Source organism: Nematostella vectensis, chromosome 10 (genome assembly GCF_932526225.1).
Source record: "Nematostella vectensis chromosome 10, jaNemVect1.1, whole genome shotgun sequence".
Classification (NCBI taxonomy): Eukaryota; Metazoa; Cnidaria; class Anthozoa; order Actiniaria; family Edwardsiidae; genus Nematostella; species Nematostella vectensis.
This window is the reverse complement of record NC_064043.1, coordinates 15031699-15054805: the sequence shown is the minus strand read 5'-3', so window position 1 is coordinate 15054805 and position 23107 is coordinate 15031699. Positions and strand designations below refer to the sequence as shown.

At 41.3% G+C, this 23107-nt stretch overlaps 2 protein-coding genes and 1 long non-coding RNA gene across 12 annotated transcripts in view; 1 reads left to right on the top strand and 2 right to left on the bottom strand.

Annotated features, from left to right (window-relative positions):
• Nucleotides 1–9962: 9962 nt before the first annotated feature.
• On the bottom strand, nucleotides 9963–15064 carry LOC116615668. Its single transcript, XR_004295058.2, has 2 exons — nucleotides 14890–15064; nucleotides 9963–10534 (listed from the first exon to the last, which is right to left on the bottom strand). It is a non-coding gene; the product is annotated as an uncharacterized LOC116615668 (long non-coding RNA).
• LOC116611352 lies at nucleotides 11538–14327 on the bottom strand. The gene is made up of 2 exons (XM_032371727.2): nucleotides 13732–14327; nucleotides 11538–12017 (listed from the first exon to the last, which is right to left on the bottom strand). Exons 1-2 carry the CDS (start codon nucleotides 14002–14004, stop codon nucleotides 11901–11903), a joined length of 390 nt encoding a protein of 129 aa, XP_032227618.1. The 5' UTR covers nucleotides 14005–14327; the 3' UTR covers nucleotides 11538–11900.
• Nucleotides 15065–18354: 3290 nt separating the features above from the next.
• LOC5503383 (transmembrane protein KIAA1109) overlaps nucleotides 18355–23107 on the top strand; it is a 101839-nt gene continuing 97086 nt past the window's right edge. For all 10 annotated transcript variants that reach the window (XM_048733413.1, XM_048733411.1, XM_048733412.1 and 7 more), the window contains exons 1-3: nucleotides 18355–19065; nucleotides 21224–21302; nucleotides 21422–21513. In XM_048733413.1, coding sequence (XP_048589370.1) covers nucleotides 18795–19065; nucleotides 21224–21302; nucleotides 21422–21513 — 442 coding nt within the window. In that variant the 5' untranslated portion in view covers nucleotides 18355–18794. The remainder of the gene's footprint in view (nucleotides 19066–21223; nucleotides 21303–21421; nucleotides 21514–23107) is intronic.

Sequence of the window (23107 nt, the reverse complement as noted above, 5' to 3'; positions counted from 1 at the left end):
CCCTTTCACAGCACTGCCAACCGATGGACCCCTTTCTCCCAAACCAATATTTCCTTGGGGCCATCGGTTACTAAGAAAAGGGGGAAGGAGTCACCCTTCCCAGCTTAGCACTTTGTGAGTTTGACAGTTGGTTAACTACCAACTGTCAAACTCCTAATTAATAACTCTATCTTCTCCCCATACCTAAAGGACATCCAAACACCCAGATAGGCTTGTACTCCCTCACATGAGATTTAGACGCCAGACGTGCGGACGCCCCTGCAGGATTGAGGACCTTTTCCAACTGCATGTAAAACAGGGCTGTATGGCGGTTGGACCAACCAATATGATCCATAATTTCGGAAAGTTCAGCGCCTGTCAAGGCGAGGGTGATTGCACACCCAGCTCTAAAGCCATGCAATGTCTCTCCTTCATCTGCTTTCAAGTCCTTCAAGTAGCCTTTTAGCCTCGCCTCAGCCGCGGATGAGGACAGAGGCGAGTCTCAAACTCCGAGGTCTGGTGTAACCGGGCGAAAAAGGTAACCCCTTAAATCAATTCCTATATCGCGCGCCACTTCCATGTATTGCTCTATACCTCGTATCTGGCATATCTCCAGCTGGGGATTTCTTCTCACCCCAAAGACATTTCCATCGCCACCTCTGAGGGTTTTCCCCCAGATGTGATTGAAGAGAAACCCGTCATTCTGAGGAAACCTCAACATCTCTGCAACTTTTATTTGCCCCAGGTCGCTCGGTCTGTCTTCACTGAAAAAGGCCATTTTATGGTACGCCTGGTCGCGAACTATGATGAAGCGATCGATATTTCTCTTTGCCTTATTCATCTCGCTGTCTAAATGCAAAGCTAATTGCGAGAGTTTGTCCATTCTAGCTTGGAGTTGCCCTGCGGTTATCAACCTCAGGTGGTCTTTAAGCGACTTATCCACTGCCGGGTTGCCCAAACCTAACCGTTTATCCCATTCGCTGTCTCTTCCCATAGCGTGAAATATAGCCCTTAGCTTTCCGATATAAGAGTCAACTGTCTTGTAAGATAGGTGGGTCGGGCAGCCACAGCCGAAGTGTCCTTTCTTTACGATAAACCGACATGAGAGACGATGCACCTGAGTTCTCCCATCTTTGTCTTTGGAGACCAAGAAGCGGCAAATATCTCGTGGCGTTACCGTTGCTATGGAAACGTATCCAGGGAGCGCCTCCAGGAACTCCTCTAGTTCGCGTCTCAAGAGCCTTTTGTTTGGCATAACTGGTAGCCCTGTCAAAATCCCATAACTGCTGCAGTCGCCTATCAACTTTGTGTAGGTCCACGCTTATCTTCTTAACCGGGGACTGGGGCAAGACTCGCCTCCTATAGCCGCATTGCTGGCAAAACCGGAAATCTTGATCATTGTCATGGGAACATACGGGGCATCTGACCGAGGGGGGAAATAATTTGGCGATAACCGGGAGGTCCTGCACAGGGGAGAAAGAGAAAATAGAGAACAGTGGTAGGGGAACATCCTCTTTTATTCACACGTCGCGGGCCTATTTGATTTATAAGGAACTTTGACAGCTTATGATGTCTATGATATCTAAATTACTAATCTCACTTACTAAATTACTGTTACGTTTATCAGGGTGGGCTTACAGTCCAAATTCTACGAGAAAAGCCCAGGCGTCACCCTCGACCGCATGTCCCTCTGTCCAGCCTGTCTTTGAAGGGTAGAGTAAAGCTGAAGCATCCCCTCTCTCTGCCACTTTGCATGTCCTTCGGGAAAAACGTTGAATCAAGGGCCACCAAAATTCCCTTGGCCGTCGATGACTATAACTGTACACGATTGTGTGTAGCCTTTCAGGAACCTCAACACTGGGCCTATCAACGTACTCGGGGGAAAAACGTAAGGGCGCTTCATCTCTGTTGAGAAGCGTGTCAGGTCCTGCGCAAACAAGTTTACTCCAAGCGAGCCCGGGGACGGGTATGGTGTGAAGTGCGGGAGAGGTCTTCCCGCTTTGTCGGTCATGGTGTTCGAATCTAGGTCCATGAGGTCACAGGAGTGTCCGAAGATGTCTCCTAACTGCTGTTGTACCAACTTCCACACTCTAGGTGCCAGTTTGCGATCCCCTACTGACAATCTACGCGATGGGGGGTCAGCTGGATTGAGGAGAGTCGGAACATAAGACATGCGGAGCTGTACATTCAACTGCATTGTCGAGAAGAACAATTCTTTAAGAGCCACGTTGAGGGCGTGGCTACGGCTCCCTTGGTTACTCCAAGCATAGACGACCGCTTGGTTATCCACCAACATGTCAACGGGTGCGTTTCTCAAATGACTGCTAAAAGCGCGCACAACGTGATTGACCGCTCTAGCTTCCTTGGTTGCGATGTCGAGGGACATTTCCTCCGCTGTCCAGTAGTCGGACGTCTCCAGGTGAGGGGTATATGATAAGACGACTCCACCCCAACCAGTGAGAGAGGCGTCCGACGCCAGTTGCACCTGTATGTGTCTCTCATCACGCCATGGCAGTGGTTCATCCCATCATTCAAGGAATAGCCAGTGGCTTATTTCCTCTCTCAGGGCGCCTTGAACCGGAACTGGCTTCTTCTTACGTAAGCCGGACGCAATCGCCGCATTCATTTCCAAGGTAAAAAGTTTAGCAGCCGGGACAACCAGTGAGAATGATACGCACTTTCCAGTAATTTGCTGCAGAGTCTTAACTGACACCCAGCGTTTGGAGAGCGTGTCTTTGATTAACTCAAGAAACTTCGTCTTTTTATCCTCTTTAAGATGAAAGACCTCTCTGCCTGAATTGGCAAGGAAACCCAGGTAAGGGACTACCTTTCTGGGCGTCAAGATGGACTTCGATAGTCCCAAGAAATATCCAAGTCGTACCAAGTGGAAGGCCACTAGGAAAATCGCCGACTGAGCCGCCGCCAAGTCTCGCTGTTGAGTAGTACCCAGGCGCTCATATGCTCCCGATCCAGGCGGTATCTGCAATTAATAATAATAATAATAATTAGTTTATTTTTCACTTTCGCAGTCCATGGACTGAATTACAGTGACGGTCAATTACGCATACATATAAATATATAATTAACATATAATTTACACATGATATATTGATAATTCACTCCAAGCCTGAGGTTGCAAACTTTACGCTAACAAAATTTCCGAACCTGTCGGTTTTGGTTGCTAGAGTGACATGGTCTTTAGGTCTTAAGTTGTAGTGCGAGGACTGGTTAATTATGCGTTTGTGTATTAGGAGATGGAGTGGATTGTCAGGAGTGACCTTACGGATAAACTTACTGCATGCTATTTTCCTGCGCTCCTCAAGGGTGGGAATACCAGCCTTGGCCAGCGCGTCCGCATAGGGGATAAATGGGAATATGATAGCCAAAGCGCGCCTCTGGATCCGCTCCAGATCTTGCGATAAATATTTTGGAAGGTTGGCAAAGACTACGCATGCGTACTCCAGGATAGAGCGCACGAGACAGCAGTAAATGCTAACAAGGTCCCCTTGTGGGACACGACTCTTCTTGAGTTGCCTTATTGGCAACTAATTGGCCATTGTGTCTGTCATCGATGTACAGTAGACACGGGATCCCGATGGATCTGAAGTAATTAGATGCCAAAAGTCCCGTGGTGTGGTACACATATGGTGAGATGCAAAATACCATCCGCCCCACTGGATGCCAAAGAAGCGGCGACTGGCCTCGGTTAGGAGGAGGTGATCGTAACCGGATTTGTCGTCGAGAACCGTCTGAAAGGCATCCTTGGAGACATAGCGAGGTAGATCTATGATTTTATCTAGTGAAAAAGGCTTTTCTTGCATCCAAAGATTAAGATATCGCGCATCATTGCACAGTCGAGGTATCGACGGTTCGGCGGTCAGCGGTAAAACAATATGTAAGGTTCTGTGTGCCCCACCTTCCCTAAGAGTGAAATTGCACCTGATTTCAAACGAGCTAAGAGAGTTTCCCGAATGAATTCTTCAAAGCCTTTACAGTTGACGTTGTTCGAGAATATTCTGTGCGGTGGGCGGTCCGAATCAAAGCCTTCCCCTTTAAATGTCCCCCTAAAGTGTCGAAAATACGGGAAAACAGATACTTTTCCCAAGATCCATTGCAAGACCTCGTCACGGCGTTCAGGTGGGGCGTTTTTAGCAATTTTTTTTCCCAGTGCCCAAAATACTCATGCAATTCTCCGGCCACGAAGCCATCCGGGTCTCGAAAAACTAAATCTTCGACTTTGCCCATGGCCTGCCTTTTTTTTACCAAGGTAGCTGTTTGCTCCATCTTAGCGTCAGCTGCCACCTCTCTGCTGGCTAGCAAGGGGTTTCCTTTAATATTTATCCACCGTATCTGGTTCTTCTTATTTTGCTCATCCATTAATGCACAATCAAAGTCGTTGTTTTTTCCCACAACCAGAATGTTACCTACACCACACAAAAGAAAGGAGAAAAAATGAATAAATGGGCAGAAAACCCCGTACCAGCCAGCAGAGACGGCAATTCTGACACAGTATGACCGGGAGCATTTTTGTAGCCATTTTTCAAAACTCCCATCTCTTCGTGGCTCCAAAATCTAGCCTAAGAGACTATAAATTATGTGTGGGTTTGTTTGTTGTCGTTGACTAGTAAACCTTGGCTTAATGGTGTTATATACTGTTATACCCACCTAAAAAGATATTTTGTCTTTCTTCTGCTTTATTACTTAAAACACGATTTAAGTAAGTATATTAGATGCATATCATCGTTCGGCGTTAATCAGGATGTCTATTTATTGTTCTGTGGACCCTATCTGGGGGGCTGGTATGGGCCCCGGCGTTGCGCCCTCCTCCGCTCCATACACCTAGATATGAAATGCCCTGTCTTGTTGCAATAGTAGCATCGAGCCGCACCAGGGCTCTCGTTTCTTCTTGTCTGCTCTCTGGATGGTCCCGGACGATAAGAATCCTGAAACCTTTGCCAATTGCGTTTCCCCATTGCTTTTTCCACTTTGGCGACCGCATCAAAGGCAGCTTGATGGTCTTTATCACCAAGGAGCCTCAGCATTAAAGAGCGGAAGTCCTCTTTGGGGTACTCTATCTTACCCCGCGCCGTCTGGTAAACCACACGAAGATAGCTGGACTTTTCGTCTTCTTTGTCCCTTGCCACATTCTGCAATGTTTCTAGCATTTTGAGAGCCTCATACTTGTTAAATTCTGAGACCGGCCTTTGCGCGTAGTCGATTGCTTTCCTCTTCAACACCGCAACCGAAGGCTTTGAAAAGTCACTAAAAGACTTTTGCAAGTTTGGAGGTCTTTCTTCAACTTCTGTAAACAACAATAAAGATCGACTAAGACGGGTGTTACGCATGAAGCGTCCGCAAACGGTCCACGCGGACTCCTTAAAAATGTACACACGTACCCCGCAAACGGTCCACGCGGACCCAATAAAAAAATACACACGTACCCCACAAACATATCCCGCGGGTGCATATGGTCCACACGGACCCAAATTCAAAGTACACGCGTACTACCAGATAATAATTGAGATAACATAAATAAATAACAACTGGGAAAAAATTGCACGTAACCTATCTAAGGAGGGGGAAACACACCTCAAAATAAATACATACACACCCCGAAACGCGCACAAGAAGAGGCTGGGACCAATTCCGATAAATAACTCCCGAGATAGATAACCAGGTAGCGAGAAAGCTACAATGTATAGACTGAATGACGGCAGGGATGGGGGACTGGCTTACCCCCCATTACAATGTAGAACCAACATGCTGAGCGAAAGTATATGTCAAGGCTGAAGGCATAAATAATTACGGCATAGCGGGACTAAGGCATGGATTTCCTAAGTACAAATACTAAACACTAAAATAAGGCAATGTATACACGAACGACAGTAGTTTTAGAAGAGTAAGTTAACCGAGCTAGGTCTAACAGGCCAGTTGTGAGCGTAGGCTAAAGCTCCCCTCAGCTTAAATGTAAGCTCTTATATAAACATCTCGAAAGAAATGTAAGACAATTACCTCTAACTATCCTTTTTCGTTCTGTCGTTGTTGCTCTTGTCCCGCCTGTCCTGGTTGTGCTTGTTCAGGTATTTGAGCTTGTCCCGGTGGTTGAGCTTAACCCGGTGGTTGAGCTTGTCCAGGTTGAGCTTGTGGTACTTGAACTCGAACGGCTTCAGGTTGTCCAGACCGGCCACGAGGGTATTGCACTTCTGCCATTTCGAGCAGAAAGCTGCTTCTCGTTCGAAGTTGACGTTCGAAGTGAAAGCTGAATCGAATTCACGGAGCTTGAAGTGATGTACGCCGCTTCTGTAGTTAAGCACACTGTGGTAATTTATTCATGGTTGTAGATCTTATAAGCGCTGACCGAAATGTATGCAGCGCGAATAGGTTGACTTTTTGTTTGCCTGAGCGTCGAAGTCAAGTCAAGAAGAAAGATAACACCGACGAGCGATAAAATGGTTGTGATACCGCGTTTGATTCAAATCCCGACTCTAGCTTGTATAATATACTTAATAGTTATAGAAATGTCCAGAAACAACATCAAAGAAGTACAGTAATATCTCCCTCTTTATTTTCTCACTATTAGAAAAGCTCACGTGCTTCAGCTTGCTGGCTTTAATCATCACAAAAATGCATTCCCTTGCTACAAGGATAGTTTTATGAAATGTATTTTTCTTAGGTTCCTTCTCAATTCCCTAGAATATTCACAAAAATCAATATCATATCTAATGTCTAACTTACAGATTTCGTTTGACCATTAGGAAGATAATGAATGTTGAGAAACCACGAAGAAGCCGAGGAAGCAGCAAGTTAGAGTGGAAGCGGTGTTTTAAACACGAGGTTTTCCGCTATTGATTTCACAGGTAACCCAAACACTCGGTTTGCAGGGGCGGCGGAAGGGGAGGGGCAGGGGCGGCGGAAGGGGAGGGGCAGGGGGGAGGGGCGGCGAAAGGGGAGGGGGGAGGGGGGGAGGGGGAGGCGCTGCCCCTCACTTTTCTGAGCGGTTTCTTTTATATATGAACGTTTTTTAAACCAACAATGGGTTTCAAGCGGTACGTATGCAACCGAGGACAAATTTCTTAAACAGTTTAAAATCTGAAACCACAAACCACCCCTCCACCTGAAACCACTACCCACCCCTTCCCCTCCAACTCCCCTCCCCCCCCACTTATGGGACCGCTCCGCCGCCCCTGGTTTGTATTCTAGTACGCAAGAGAATTCGTATAGTGACGAAAAAATGGAAAATTAAGGGAAATATACTTCATAGTGGACTCACTTTATTATTGTCTTTTTGGGGGATCGCTCCCGAGTATAGGGCCCATTTTACTTACTCGTTTTCCTTTCAGCACCCATACATGACGAGAGAAGGAGGGATGATAAAATCTTATGCATCCGCGCCCTAATGGAAGCCGTCAAGTCAGACCATCCCGAAGCGACCTCATGTAAACAAGAAATGGGAAGACCAGTGACGGCTCCCATTGGGGCGCGGGTATGTAAAATTTTATGAAATTGTTTTGATAGGTCCAGGGTAGGGCGGGGATATATATCTATATATATTTGATTTGCGGAGCGGTTACCAAGCCAACCGAAATGTCAGTTGGGTGCACGGCTGGTCGGTTCAAGCATCGTGACAGAGCGCTTAAGGTCAGCGAAGTAAAACATTCATGCCAAGTTTTCCTACTCAAAAAAGAGATGGCGACTTAAACTTCTTTCGGCTGTTTTAACAGCTTAAAAGCTTAAACTTAGAGCTTACTGCTTACCGATTTCGAGGTGATTTAGAGCATTTTTTCGATATTCTCGATGCCTCGGGCTACGGAGAATGACTAGGGTGCACCCTTCTCTCTTTCTTCTTCTCTCGTCATGTCTGGGTGCTGAAAGGGAAACTAGTTAGTAAAATGGGCCCATAATACTCAGGAGAGATCCCAAAAACAGACAAGAATAAAGTGAGACAACTAGAAAGTCTATTTTCTTTAATTTTCCATTTTTTCATAACTATACAAATTCTCTTGCGTACTAGAATACAAACCGAGTGCGTGGGTTAACTGTGTTGATTTTGAATGAAATCTCTTGTTTTTTTTAAACGTTTTCGAAATCTTGCAATCCTCGAAGTCGAAGTGTTTAATAAACCGCAACTGCCTGTATCATTGATGCTAGAATGAAATTTTCGATGGTATTTGTGCAAATAGGGTGGGTTTTTTCGGTTTCAAGTCACAAAACAGCGGCAAACAACAAGATGTAAATGCCAAAGCGCGGGGGTGGGGTGAGTAAAAATGCTCACGCGCAGTGGTGGGGTGGTCGTTACTACAAATAGCCAGATTGGGAATCGACATGGCGCGCGGGTAATACCAAAGTGTCCCTCTCTTATCTTATGCTCTCTTGGTTTCGTTCATGAGATATGGATACTTTTGTTCTAAATGAAACCGTAATTAGTTTTGCTTTAAATGACGTCATCGATGACGTCAAAAAGTCAAAAATCACGTGACCATATTTTTGCACCCTCTTGACAAAAAAATTGACCCCTGCCAAGTTTGAGTGTGAAACAATTTTTCCTTCAAGAGATATTAATGTTTTTGCTTTAATCACGTTTTTTTCTCTAAGTGAGGTCATCGATGACGTCAGCAAACACGTGACCATATTGTTGCATCCCCCTTGACGCCTACATGACACCTAACCGAGTTTGGTTGCCATACGATGTTTCCTTCGTGAAATAAAAATATTTTTTATTTTGATGACGTCAGCATATTTTTGCTTCTAGTGACGTCATCGATGATGTCACAATCACATGACTATATTGGTGCACCCCCTTGACACATACATGACACATACCAAGTTTGGTTGTCTTATTGTGTTTCGTTTAGGAGATATAAATATAGGTATATCGGGATAGTTTTTCTTAGGGTGCACATGCCCCCAGTGCTCGACCCCCTGCTACGACCCTGTTATAAACAAAAATAGCAACTAAGGGTGACGAAGCGGTCTGTAAAACTATTTATTGGCAAATATTACGATGAAAATCCATGGGTACGTGCGTCGTTACAGTACAGTATGTGAGACTCTACACTTTAAATGATTTATGATGTTTGGACTGTTGGACGCTATATATTCAGGTTAGGCTAACTTCAAACACAGGGAGCCCACTCAACTCAGCGCATTGTTTATTTAGCATGTGCTTTTGACTTCATTTGTGAATATCAATTAGGTCACAAAGTTCTCTCGAGGGACTAAACCCCTTTCTGTGCCACAATTCTCCTTAAGAACAACACACGAGGCTAATATAGTAATGTAACTAGCTTTATTGAGAAAACAGTCAAGACACAACTTCAAATTATATTTTATTTTCCTGAAGGATCACGAGGGACTGATTCTGATCCTGGTCCGCCTGTGTTACTATCAGTACTTTTGGCATTTAATCTCGTCTTTACACAAATGATATTTCAGGGCATAGCAAAGCCAGAATTTACCCACGGGGCTGTGCCATGACGTTTACATGGTAACACATGCCACAGGCTTTTCAAGTAACACAGTAGCTATATGCCCGACAGTCGCTTTACCTTTGAAGACCTTTCCCGACAGTGTTATTGCAGCAAATAAAATTTACTGGGTTATTTAAATAAATTGACTACCGTCAGGCATTTAGTCCTTTGAGGACCTTTGATCCACCGCGATAGTCAATTTAAATAAATTGACTACCGTCAGGCATTTAGTCCTTTGAGGACCTTTGAGCCACTGCGAATTTTTAACGCATGAGGCAGGGGGCATATAATGGGAGGGGGGGGGGGGGGGGGGGGTGAAGGCGGAAGCTTGCATGAGTGCTGATGAGGCTGATCGCGGCTGATCGCTTCTGATTAGGCTGATCGCGGCTGATGAGGCTGATCGCGGCTGATGAGGCTGATCGCGGCTGATCGCGGCTGATGAGGCTGATCGCGGCTCTAGGACCACGATGGTATCATTTCTTTGCCATTTTATAAAGATACAATGAATGCATTGGACAGATTAACAGAATTTTAATCAATTTTCAAACAAAGGAATAAAGTGTGATTATAACGTGTTCTAAAAACTAGTTTTCCTTTTTTTTACAATTAGTCTGTTAGACACTGCGTATAATCCACTTGACTTGAACTGAATATTTTTTTCTGGTAACTTAACCTGTCGGCTAATTTGTACTTAAAGTAGTTAATGAGATTAATGAAGTGAAGTGAAATAATGACGTGTTATTGATCTCTTCTTTTCCATTCCGCTCGAAGACAATCTTTCATCAATGAAGCTTAGCGAGTTGTTCATAGTCTTGAGGTTGAGTTTGTTCTTGTTGTTTTCGTCGGTTGTATTTCACCATGTAGTCTTTCCACGCATCAAGACTCCTCTTCCTTCCACAAAGGGCAGTGCGGCACGACTCTGCCTCATCGGAGCAACCGCTGCATTGCTGAGGATGTGAGCACATTCCAATACAACTGATTGCATTCGCTGAACAACAACTGCAGTCATTGCAATAGCCTCGAGCACTTCCCGCGGAAACGATCATCGTTGAGACGAAAACGAGAAGAGCGAATCGGGAGTAATTCATCTGAAAGAAATGGGGGAATGCGATAAGTCTGCCATGCATTTCCATCGGCTGATTTAGGGAGGCTTTTAATGGATTATGGGGGGGGGGGGGGGGGGGAGTGAGTACAGATTTTATAGATCAAAACAAAAAATCTTGACAGTAGAAACGCGGCTTTTATTTTTACTACAGAATATTTTTTGCACTCTCAATGGAGAACCTAAGAACCCAAATCCAGTCCGAAATGAAGTATATGTTTTAAGATTTTTTTGTCAAAATTAATCACTTAGGGCTTATCACTTAATAACTTAATAACTATCCTATCAAACCATAAATAGCCACCACTAAACTATCCAATCAAACCATAAATAGCCACCACTAAACTATCCAATCAAACCATAAATAGCCACCACTACACTATCCTATCAAACCATACATAACCACCGCTAAACTATCCTAAAAAAACATACATAGCCACCACTAAACTATCCTATCAAACCATACATAGCCACCACTGAACTATCCTATCAAACCATAAATAGCCACAACTAAACTATCCTATCAAACCATAAATAGCCACCACTAAACTATCCGATCAAACCATACATAGCCACCACTAAACTATCCTATTGCCCGTGGTACAGCGGTATCATCACTTAGTACGGATTCTACTATCCCTAGCTCTCTCGGCTTCTTAAAAAAGGCCTTGATCCTGGCTCATTATGCTATCGAGGTTATTATCGAGGTTATTATTATGCTATCGAGGCAAGTTTTTGTAAACCGAGTTTCAGTTATGTCAGAAAAACAGAGCAGGAAAATAGCATCATAAAAACATGCAAGGGTCATGTAGAAGCTATCAAAAGATTTCACCACATTGGATTGAAGCACCACAGACAAAACATTGGGAACAAAACAATAGAACAGGGAATACAATAGAACAATGAGGTAATCCAGCCAATCTTGTTAGGCCTTACGAGCACGCTTCAAACACACTTCTGATCAGAATAAATAACTGAATAAACGTAAAAAGAATGGTCTCAGAATTTAATATATCCCTAAATAAATAACTTTCATAAATATACATCATTTATATATATTCTTTTCATTAGATAATCAAAAATATTTTTCTTAATGAATATTTTTTTTTACAAATAACGAATGTTATCCACCAGCAGTGCTGAGCTTAGAGTCTCCGAATTGCGTTATTGAAATTTCATTTTTTCCTCTCGTTATCTCTTTCGTCTGAGGAATTGAAATAAACTTCCCCTGTATTTGCTGAAAATCTTGCTATATCGTCCAATTTCTCGTTTTCTCGTACAGCCAAGAGCTCCTTTGCAAAGGTCTGCTTGTATAACGCATTCATAGCAGAGTTTGGGTGTGTCGCACTGGGTCATGCACGCCGCCCCCTCGTTGCTACAACAAGTGCATGTGGTGCAGGTAGTTCCAGAGGCGAGTAGAAAACCGCTCGACACCAGCAGACAGAAGAACTCCACAGCACACCACATCTCTGAAATAAGGAACAACACTTAAGGTTAAAGAATTTCGATCAACCACTCCTGTTATTGTTTACATTTGAAAATGTAACGATCTATTTGCAAGAAAGCTTCGAAATAACAGTTACTTGCTTAATGTAGCAATGAAAATAGAAAACGACGGCGTTAGTGGACCGTTTAATGCAATTTACCAACCCAATGTATTGTTAACTATTAAAATTTCGTTAACAGAATAGGGCAGAAGTTGAAAATTTTCCTAAGATTTTTGTTTCACAAAAACTCCCAATCATAAACATATTCATTATAGCGGAGCCCCATGCCTAATAAAAAGTGGTATATAAAACAAATATGCTAACAAATATTGGTAACCCATCGACTCGAGTTTTCGTGACGCGATGTCCGTCTGTCCGTCCGTCCGTCCGTCCCTTAAAGTATGACATCGTATGACAACCAAACTTGGCAGTTGTCATGTATGTGTCAAGGGAGGTGCAAATATGTGATCACGTGATTTGTGATGTCATCGATGACGTCACTAAAAGCTATTACGATTTCATTAAGAACAAAAATATCCATATCTCATGAACAAAACATCATATAACAACCAATCTTGGTATGTGTCATGAAGGGGGGATGCACCAATATGGTCACGTGATTGTGACGTCATCACTGACGTCACTAGAATAGAAAATATGCTGACGTCATCAGAATAAAAAAATATTTCATTAAAGAAACATCGTGTGACAACAAAACTCGGTAGGTGTGATGTATGTTTCAAGGGGGCGCAATGTGATGGTCACGTGACGTTATCGATAACGTCAATAAATTTAAACTAACGCTAACCTGACGCTGACGTGTCATGTAGATGTGAGGGGAAGGGAGCTTAAACATGTTGGTCGCGTGATATGAGAAATCGTTGACGTCGTCAAAAACAGAAATCTAATAATATTTAATGTTATTAATAATATTTATTATTAAGCGCAAATTAGCAAAGATGTGGTCGTTTGGAGCTCCGCTTTTAGGCAATGCTTAAATCTATATATTAAACGCATTCAAATAAAAGAGTACAAAATAGAGAGACGACGTTCTTTGCCAATATTCTATCCTTCAATTTCGAAATAAAACCCGGGATTGGTAAATAATAACACTCGAAACGTATTTCCGTAATCATTTGACACGAATAAATCAAGCGGGATCTCTTATGTCAATATTTCGCGTAATTGGAAAACCCACCATCCAGCCTTCTCACGGAAATGAGAATACGCAACGACAGGAAAACTGGTACCTTCCTTAGGAGTGTATTTCTCTCGATTATACTAAGAAATGATACTACCTTTACTTACAAAAAGACATATAGAAAACAAGAGATAAGAGACTGGAAATCTAGAACAAATCCATCTTAGATAAAGAATCTTTTTCTAAAGCATTATCCAGTGCGAAGCTTCTTCGAGCTATATATATTAGAGTGTGGTGTATTTTCCATTTCAAGTGAACCCTCAATGTGTGCTAACATTATGAAAAAACAAATTAAACAGATAAAAATAAGTAAAGCGATGATTACGTCTTAGTTGTTAAACATGAAATTTTTTATCATATTTTATACAACTGAATTGAATTGCTTTTCTTTAAAGAAAAAAATAAATGAAGTTCTCACAAGCATTAATTTATTGAATTTCAAGTTATTATTTTTTAGCGACATAAATTAGTTGAAAAATGTGTACAATACCATACCTTTGTGCTTTCTTGAATAAATAAAAGCTTGTTGTGCTCCTCCTTGTTGGCGTTAGAACTAGTCTTCTTCACGAGGCGTGTGGTATTTATTCCTCTATCGTCTAACTTTCCATTCTTCTTTTCTAATTGTTTCCTGCCTCGGCACTCTATAGAGGGCGGCCCTCTCGATAGGAAGGAAACGGCAACAATGGTAATAATATTAAACTCCTCTGCAAAGGATAACAGGCCCGCTGGTTCCTTATGAAACACAGTCGACGACGAGAGGGTAGTCATTACAAAACGACAGGTTTTTCTAGGGCTTTTCTATTAGCTCCGTAGCAAATTTCGATAGGGGTTTAGAAGTGATTAAATTTATCAATTAGGGAATGAATTACAAAAAGACTATTAAAAATGCCCCTTTCTGTGAAGGTCACACGTACTTAAAGAGGTGAATATATTTCAAGGTCGCAAATCAGCTAAACCTTATTTAGACAGCAAGGCTTTAAGCGGAAGGGTTCGTTTGTCCATGTAGCGTACAATTTTCTTTGAGGGTTTTCCTCTTAGCTCACAGTATTTCTCAAATTTCTTCCATTTGAACGGACCTTTCAGTCGAGGGGTGGTTCTTCAACACCCTTTCTCCCCCCCCCCCCCCCCCTCCATCCCCTCCCTGGCTATGGGTCTGCCATACATGATATTTGTTTTCAAAAATGCGACTCTCCTCATCTGAAATCATTCAAATTGCTTTGGAAATTCTCACCATTAGTAGTTATATTAAGATGAATAAGTGTTGTGAAGGAATTCGGAGCGAAAGATTTTTTGTCTGGATGTTTTTACTTCTGCACCAGTATTTGAATTTAGAGTGAATGTGTTAGCCCTTTAGATATTTTGTCCTATTTTCCTTATATCACCATGTAATCGTCGTCTAGATAATTACGCTTGGGGACAGTTACTCCATATTGAAAGAAATAGCTTTTAAGATTATTCCTTCTTTGAAAAAGAAAAATGTCTTGCTAGCAGAGCCTCAGAGTGGAAAATCCAGGAGTTTTTCAGAGTGGTTCCCCAATTTGTGAAAACTATTCCAAAGTCCCTCAAACCATTAATTGTCTGTCCGCAAGCATAATTAAAAAGAATGGCTCTATTGATAACCCAAGAAATCCTCCTGAATAGGCAATGGCTCACCTTGAACCGGACTTTAGCAAACGTCGGCCAGGTTTTGATTCCTCGAGTGAAGCACTTTTCCCTCCCGCGCCTTTTATAGCTGTTGATACGAATGATTCTAGTGAAATCTTTAAGGTTGGGAGGAATCTCAAATATCACAGAACCCGTCTCCGTTAACTACCGTAAATGGACTCAAGTTAACCTTTTCCCTTGCTTTATTATTACCGCTATTCTAGTATCAGCCAAAAAGCGCCTTCCTTTTGGGAAAAGATTGCATTAAAACAATCACACAAAGTTTTCACTTCTTGGATGTCTTATTAGTTCTTTGCGTTAAACAAAAAAACGTCAGTTCCACTTAATTTCCTGTTTACATACATTAAACGTGATTTTCTGTCAAGGGTACTTATCAAATAACGTTTTATTGACTTTTTGTAACAAAATAACATGAGTAACATCGAAATCCCTTAATTTCTAATAAAGGCAGAACACTTTGCTTATAAGGAAGTGATTGTCTCTGTTTTTCTTTGTTTTCCTTATGAACACTCTATAAGCCATGGGTTCCAGCCAAGTTTATTTCCTCTTATCTACTCATGAAAGCTAGTTTTCTAAATAATTTCTCTGATCCAATAAATACAAACTCTTCCCAAGATGTTTTTCTTTTCTTTTTTCGTCTCATGTCATCATATACTTCAATGGCGCCATGTCTCCTGAAACCTTTTTTGTTGTCAAGATGCCGGTTCTCAATTAATTCCATCCAAAGTTTTTTTTCCGGGATTGTATTTAAAATCCGTGTCTTTAGCGCGAGGGAATAGCAGAAAAAAAAGCAATGAAGAAAGTAGCCATGTACTATAATAGCTTCGATCCAACAGAAATGAGAGTCGAGAAAAGTTCCACACTTTCTAGCTCTCAAAATTTTACGATCAAACGCGATCTTTGAAAGTTGATGAAAGTGGGGTTACGTTTTCTTAGCATGATTCATCACCAGTGATCACACGTTTATTTTCCAGCCCTTGTTGGTAAAATTCTGACCAAATATTTAAATCAAATATCTACTAGAGATTAAAGATTCGAAACCCTCGTCAGCTCTCAAGAACATGCTACAAGTGAATGGTTGATGGGAGTGTTAAGAATGAGTGCACGATCGCATGCTCAAATTGTCTCGCAAATTGTTGCAAAACAAGTTGAAGAGCTATTTCTCGCGTTTACCACTCGACAAAACAACTTGTCTCGTGGAACTAGTTTGTTCAGCAAGTTGATCCGCTTTACTTGACCAACCAAAACGTCCAGAAGTCATTAAAGTGTTGAATTTGATGCAAGAAAACTTCCTTATCTTTACAATAAATCAAGCCACAAAATACAAAATCATATTTTGCAGTCTAACGGATTAATGATCTTGAAAATATGCATCAAACCAAGGTGATAGGAGCGTATGTACAACCAAACAATAGCTTGGGTTCTTAGACAAATTTTTCTTGTCCTTGTTAACCCATTGACTCCTCAACCGGCCTGTACAGGCCTTGCGCTTTGTACGTTGGAGAGGAAAAAATAAAAAAATCCGATCCCGGTGTATTGACAAGGTTAAAGTGGAATTATCATTTTCTTTTCAGAATATTTCGGAAGTCTATACAGGGAATATGGATCTTATTACTCAAACGGAGGTAACACTTCTCAGCCACACATTTAAACAAAGTAAACTTTTTTAATTGTCAAATTCGGTCAAACATACCGCATTCAGGGGCGGACCCAGGGTTTAAACTTAGGGGGATAATGGCCTACTGAGACGGCTTACTGTAGAACTGATCCAGTGGTCAGCGGCGTACACAGGGGGGTGCGCAGGGTGCGCGCGCACCCCCCCTTGGCGGCCAAAAAGGGGGTATCAAATACTATGCTTTTTAAAAAAACATTATGCTTTTTCGAACTCTATGCTTTTTCCGCGAGCCCCCAACACCCCCACCCCTCGACCAATCCTGGGTAAGCGCTTGGTGGTTCTTGGTAGGTCACAAAGATTTGTCACGTCAGCAAAGTAGGTACAGGAGGCGAAGCCACATGGACAGTACCTCCCGTCCTTCAGACATTTATTTTCTTCAAAATAAATAGACTTTTCATTTTGTATTTCACCCCAAAAAGGGGGGGTTGGATATCCACCCAATCCACCCCCTGCATCCGCTCCATTGAATTTCCCAAATCAGCCGATGGAAATTGATGCTTTTTCGCAGTTGGTACTTTTCTAGAATTACAAAATGGCGGCTGACGAAGGCTGTTTAATTAATGAACCCTTTTAATCATGCGCGTAGAAACGCCTCCTATTCTTTATACTCAATGTCACACTATTCTTGGCTTATCTAGGGGGAGAACAAGAACCTATGATTTTTGGTGGCTTCCCTCCCCGTGCACTCGTTGTTTCCCACAATGTCTAACACACTATTCTTGGCTTATTCAGGGGAAAACAGAGACCTATAACGGGGTTCACTCATTGCAATTCTCATTGTTACTTAACATTGTCCATCATGCCCCGAACGGGTAGTGAGTTATCAAAAATCAAAGAGCATTTCAAGGATGTCCACTACGAAAAATATACCCTAGGGGTATATGTTTACTTAACTAGCTTACTTATGGACTCCTTTTAGTAGGGGTATCTTTTCGTTAACATGACCATGTAATTCATTTAGCCTATCCAGACTACTTTCAGGTGAATCAAATTGCACAACATAATAAGGCGTAGCGGTGTTAATTCATAATTTGACGTCATGTTCTCAAAGGGCTCGCATGAAGGATGTCTCTCAATGTCTTGTTCACAAAGCCGGCGTTTGCCACCCAAAAAGTCACGTGATTTCTTAGCGCAAGTCCCCTATTTGTATTCATAAGCTCACTTCACTTTGTGTTATATAGTAATTATATCCCAGTGATGAATTTTCACGCGCGCTCATTGGTCAATACGGGTCACGTGCACATTTTCACAGGACAAATATCAGTCGATAACGTCCAGCCAAAGTGATATCTGTCCTGTGAACATTTTTTAGCAGTCAAAACTCTCTTCCGTCTGCTCAATAACTCCTCAAACAAGGATTTCAAACCGCTATGAAGGTACAGAAAGAATGTTTGATTTCTTTTATAGAGTTATCATCGATATATATTTTTAAAATTTATCCTGGAACGCGAAACAAAAAACTTGAGCGCGCGTTAGCGCGCGCGCAGAAGACATTTCTAAATTGAAAACTTTTGCTTCAATTTCTATTCCAGCCCTCAGCAGAACAATAAGAAAATAGTCTAGGTGTAAATCCATTAGTTTTGAGCTTGTAATTTTTGTTCTAATGAAAAAATGAAGCTTCGCTTCTCGGCCAATTGCTTATTTTTCGTACCATTTCTCATCCTTGGACATTATCCGCCGACATCCCAGCCGTGTCGTCCAAGGATGTCGGCGACTTGGAAATGAGGTTGGGGGGAGGGACTGGGGCTCCTGTGGCGGCGTAAAGTCTGGTAAGAAATCTGTTCTTTATGAAAACAAGATGGCTCCTGGGAGCTCCTCATCTGTTTGAATACGAGATTAGCTGAAAAAACCGCCGTACAAAACCCAAAAGGCGACAGAGTTCAAGTTTTTCCGCGAGACTGGAATGGCTTCGGATCTGCATTACCTTTAAATTTAGAGGAATCCAGTTAATGTTTCCGGCGCTGGTTGTTTTTGCAATCTAAACTTGTCCTCGCCGTACGTGTTATCGTTTGTGATTAGTAAAATACGTCTTTGGTGTATATATTCTACGGACATCAGCTGAAAAACCTGAGGCAGGATAATGATCAAATTCCCTAGACGTGGTATCCAGTGTCATCTAAAAACTTGGATTAGTATCTGGTGTTACGAGTGAACCATTACGAACATGAATGGTTTCCAGTAAACTCAAGATTAAGGACAAGTTATTGGTCCAGATAAAATGGCCGTGAATACAACCTCGGTATTCAACTGGACAAACCTGACAACATCAGCGCCGCTTGCACCGTTGATCCCCACTACAGGGCCTCGCACGTTTGGGCCTCCTATTTACCCAGAGAGAGATGGGGGGATAGTCCTTCTTATAGTGGCATGTCTTTGCTCCGGTTTATGGCTCATTTACATGACATTCTACCATTCAAGGCTACTTGGCTACATTCTGACAGAATTTATCAATTTCAAGTACATGAAAGAAGGGCATTACTTCCAGATAGGTAATTTCTTAACAATAAAGCTTTACATGGGTTAATGGTTTAGAACAAGATAATTGATATATAGTATTTATGAAGCGCTTGTACAGCCACCATGTTCTAAGCACTTTACATTTAAAATCCCAATATGAATCAAGATGTTGGAACTAAGGAACATAAGCTTCTAGTAAGCCAACATATGTTGAACATGTCAAATTTAGGGCGGAGAAACAAAAAGATACTATCCATGTTTTGACAGGGAATCAAACCTGTTTCAGCCAAGGCAGCATGGCAGAATGTATTCCTATTTAATGCGCGATTGATATTGTTACGAAAATAAATGCGTCATATGTGTTTGTTTTGTAAGGAGAGAAATCAGCTGTTGGGGGTGTAGGGCTCGGATTATGAAGTGGATTATGTTTGTCAACACAGTCTTTGTTTGTATAATGCCCGAATCCTTTCCGAGGATAGAGAGTTACAGTACAAGTGACGTGGAGTGAAACTGTAACTCTTGTATGTAGTGATGTGTGTAGTAATGTTGCTATGCTAAACATTGTTGCTATGCCAAATTGCAACCTGATCCACGCACTCTATTCAAACTTCTAGCGTGCCTGTATTCAAACTCAGATTTGATTTGATTAACGTACTGTGTTAATGTACGATCAAAACAGCAACAGCACAAATACCATAGACTCTGTTAACTATTTGAGATCCGTTTGAACTTTCACAAGAGCATGTTTTTTTTTCTTTCGCGTTCTGGAAGCTTTGTTTGTATCTGTGGGATTTTCTTACGAGGTGCTAACTATTTGTGTGTTCTGCATTGTTTCTTTGGTTTCCAATTTGGCAATAAAATAATCAGCTTTATTTCCTTGAAGAATATTGAATACATTTGACTATTTTTTTCCTGGAAATAAACTTGACGTCGACGAAGCGTACCAAGTATTTTGGGGCGAGTGCTTACAAACAGACAACGCTATTCTTAGTCTGGAGACAGTGGGGCAAATACCAAATCTAACTCTCCCTGACACAATGAAACGAAGAGTAGGAGGGGAAGTGAGAAAAATTATCCTTTAAATTGCTTTGGTCCGTCTTCGCAGAAGATTTCTTGTCATGGCTAGGTTATTTGTAATGCTAATGGATTTATATACTCAAGTTTCTCATCAGGGTTAACTAATTAACTAAACGGATCTCTAATTTCAGTCGAAATATCTCCTAGGAAACTACTACACGCATAGGGAGAAGACACACCTCCGGATCTGCAGTTCTGATTGGCTTAGAGCCATAACGCCCTCCACAGTTTCATTCCCCTCTATTTTTTTCGCCTCTCCGAGGCTCACAATGCACTTTGTGCATCTTTCGTTAACACTTCGTGCGGACACTACGCATATCCAATATCTTCGGGCCGATGATACGAACAAAGTCCCTGTTGACAAACATTCAACAGCGCAATTGATGACTCCCACAAAACAAACACACATGAGATGTTGCATAACAAAGTGGTTTATTTTTGCAATAATATCAATTGCACGTTAAATAGAAACACATTTTGCCATGCTCCCTTGTTTCAGCAGGGCAAGAGCCTATATTCTGACACACTAACTCACTGGGCTACCTATTTTGAGAGACCCCATATGCTGAGGGGCTAACACACTGGGTTTTTTTAAGTACAATTCCTAATTTCTCATTGGAAAAGTTTGTATAAATTTGTTAAAATAAAAACAAAGGCAGACTATTGTAGCTTAGATTATAATTTATCATCTGTGAATAAGGTGTGTCAAACTTGCTTTCTTTTAGACAGGTTGAAAATTGTTCACTTTTCTTTGAAAAACATATAAATGAAAGATGAAAAATTTAGAGAAAGTGGACTGACCAAGTTGGGTACCCAACAATTTATGATTGGTAACGAGGTGTGTACCTGAGGAACTGTGCCCTTTCCTACCAGGAAGTGGGTCATTTCTTATTGAGGGATTGTAAAAATGCTATCCTTGTTTCCATATGAGACCATCTCAGCAAATTCTGGGTATGTGCTTGGTAACTTTCTCATGCACATGAGAGTTACCATAAGAGTTTTTGTTAAAGATGAACTTTACATCAGGTTTTGGTACAATACAAAGAAAAACAGACTGAATTGTCAATGTAATGCACTATTCAATTAATTAAATTGTTTTCTTTCTTTCTGTAGGATCATTTTCCTTTTCAATCTTGTCTGGTAAAATAATGTTCAGAGATGTCAAGTATATCACTAAGGACCTTAGCTTTAGGTAAGATTATTAACTACAATATCAAATATAATGGTTTTGTGCTGTGGCCAACTCAATCACCCCCAAATAGTACATGGATTATGCAATTGCACTCATTATCTATATCACTTATTTTGTAGGGTTGTTGATGGATATGCAATATTTAAATACTGGTTGCCATATAAGCAAGAGGAGTCAAAGAAGCCATATCCACTTGACCAGACCAGCCATGGTAAGAGCGCTTCACCATGTGTTATAAAGACAAGTTATTATGATATACAAGTACAGGTTACATTACCCTGGGTTCCAGAGGCTGAATATCCGATTTTCCCAGCATGCTAGGGGATAGGTGTTTCATCGTAATTCTCGCTTCGCTAAAAAACTCTCGAAGAACTCTCGCTTCGCTAAAAAAAACTCACTTCGCTCGAAAAACTCTCAGACCCTCTGGTTTCCAGGGTTACATTATAATGATCAATAACAATTATCCTTGATGTTAAAAATATTTAACAAGTGTTCAATTTAAACATTCCCAAATGTAAATGACAAATACAATAAAGAAGAAACATGAATCTCTTTATTGAAAACCTAGTAATGTAGGAATGTTTTGCCCATATTCTGGCTAACATGACATACAGTACTGATGAAAAGGAATGCAAATGAGATTGACCATAGTTTGCTAAATTACAACTTCATCTTCCCAAATTTCTGATGGGCTTATATGTTCAGACAGACAAGTTTTTTATCAGCAGAAAAGGATACCATCCATGACAATGGAAGGGAAATCAAAACGCGTAATTACATTTGTGAATACCATTGTTCTTGTATATGTTGTGGTTGGAAATTTATCTTAGTTGGAAATTTTTCTCAACTAGTTGAAAATTTTTCAACTGGTTGGTAATTTTACAACCAGCTGAAAATTTTCAAACCAGTGGAAATTTTTCAAATTGTGGTTATCTGTCATTCTAAAAGGGATTATATTTTTGGGGGCTCATTAATAAAACAGGGGCTTGGATTTTTAGGGGGGTATTAAAAGAACAAAGAACACCACTCCCCTACACCTGCTCTCCTCTCCCTCTCTCTCTCCTCTCCCACCACTCTACTTTCTACACTCTTACTTATCTATTTATTCATTACCCTACTAAGTGAGTTACCTGTGTCTAATTTACATTTTTTCTTACCTTACCGTGATTCGAACCCTCAACCTTTCGCTCCGAAGTCAGTAGCCCTTACCACTTGACCACTAAGGCTTGTGACGAAAGATGAGCGATTAAATCTTGCTTTATTGTAATATTTATGCGCCTTACGTCACGCTTGTTATAAATGCACGCATGCGTATTAACGTAAAACAGAGACTTCAAATCTTTTTACGAGCGTAAACTTTTGTGGATAAAAAGCAAAAAATATCACAAAAGACTAACTGTGCTGCCATTACAATGAATTTACAACGTTTGAAAACATGCCAGAACCTGTATAGGGCTTAAATAGATTTGTTTCGTATTCTAAAATTGCGTACGCAAAAGCTTTGCGTGACTCGGACCTGGCGGCTTCGGAGGAGTCTAAAATTACGCACTTTTTTCGAACGTAACTCAAGATAGGTGCGAAAGCGGGTATTGAATGACTGACATGTAAGACTGCACAATAATTAGAGCAATAATAGTGTTCTTTTATTTCTCTTGAATAATTATTTTTTGTCCTCTTCGTGGCATCGTAATTACTCGATTTTGTGTAACATTCTCTCTTCTGAAGAAGCCGATGTTTATGAAATGTACCGCTGGAACAAGAACCTATAGAAAATGTTTTTAATTAATTAGACATTTCGATTGTGC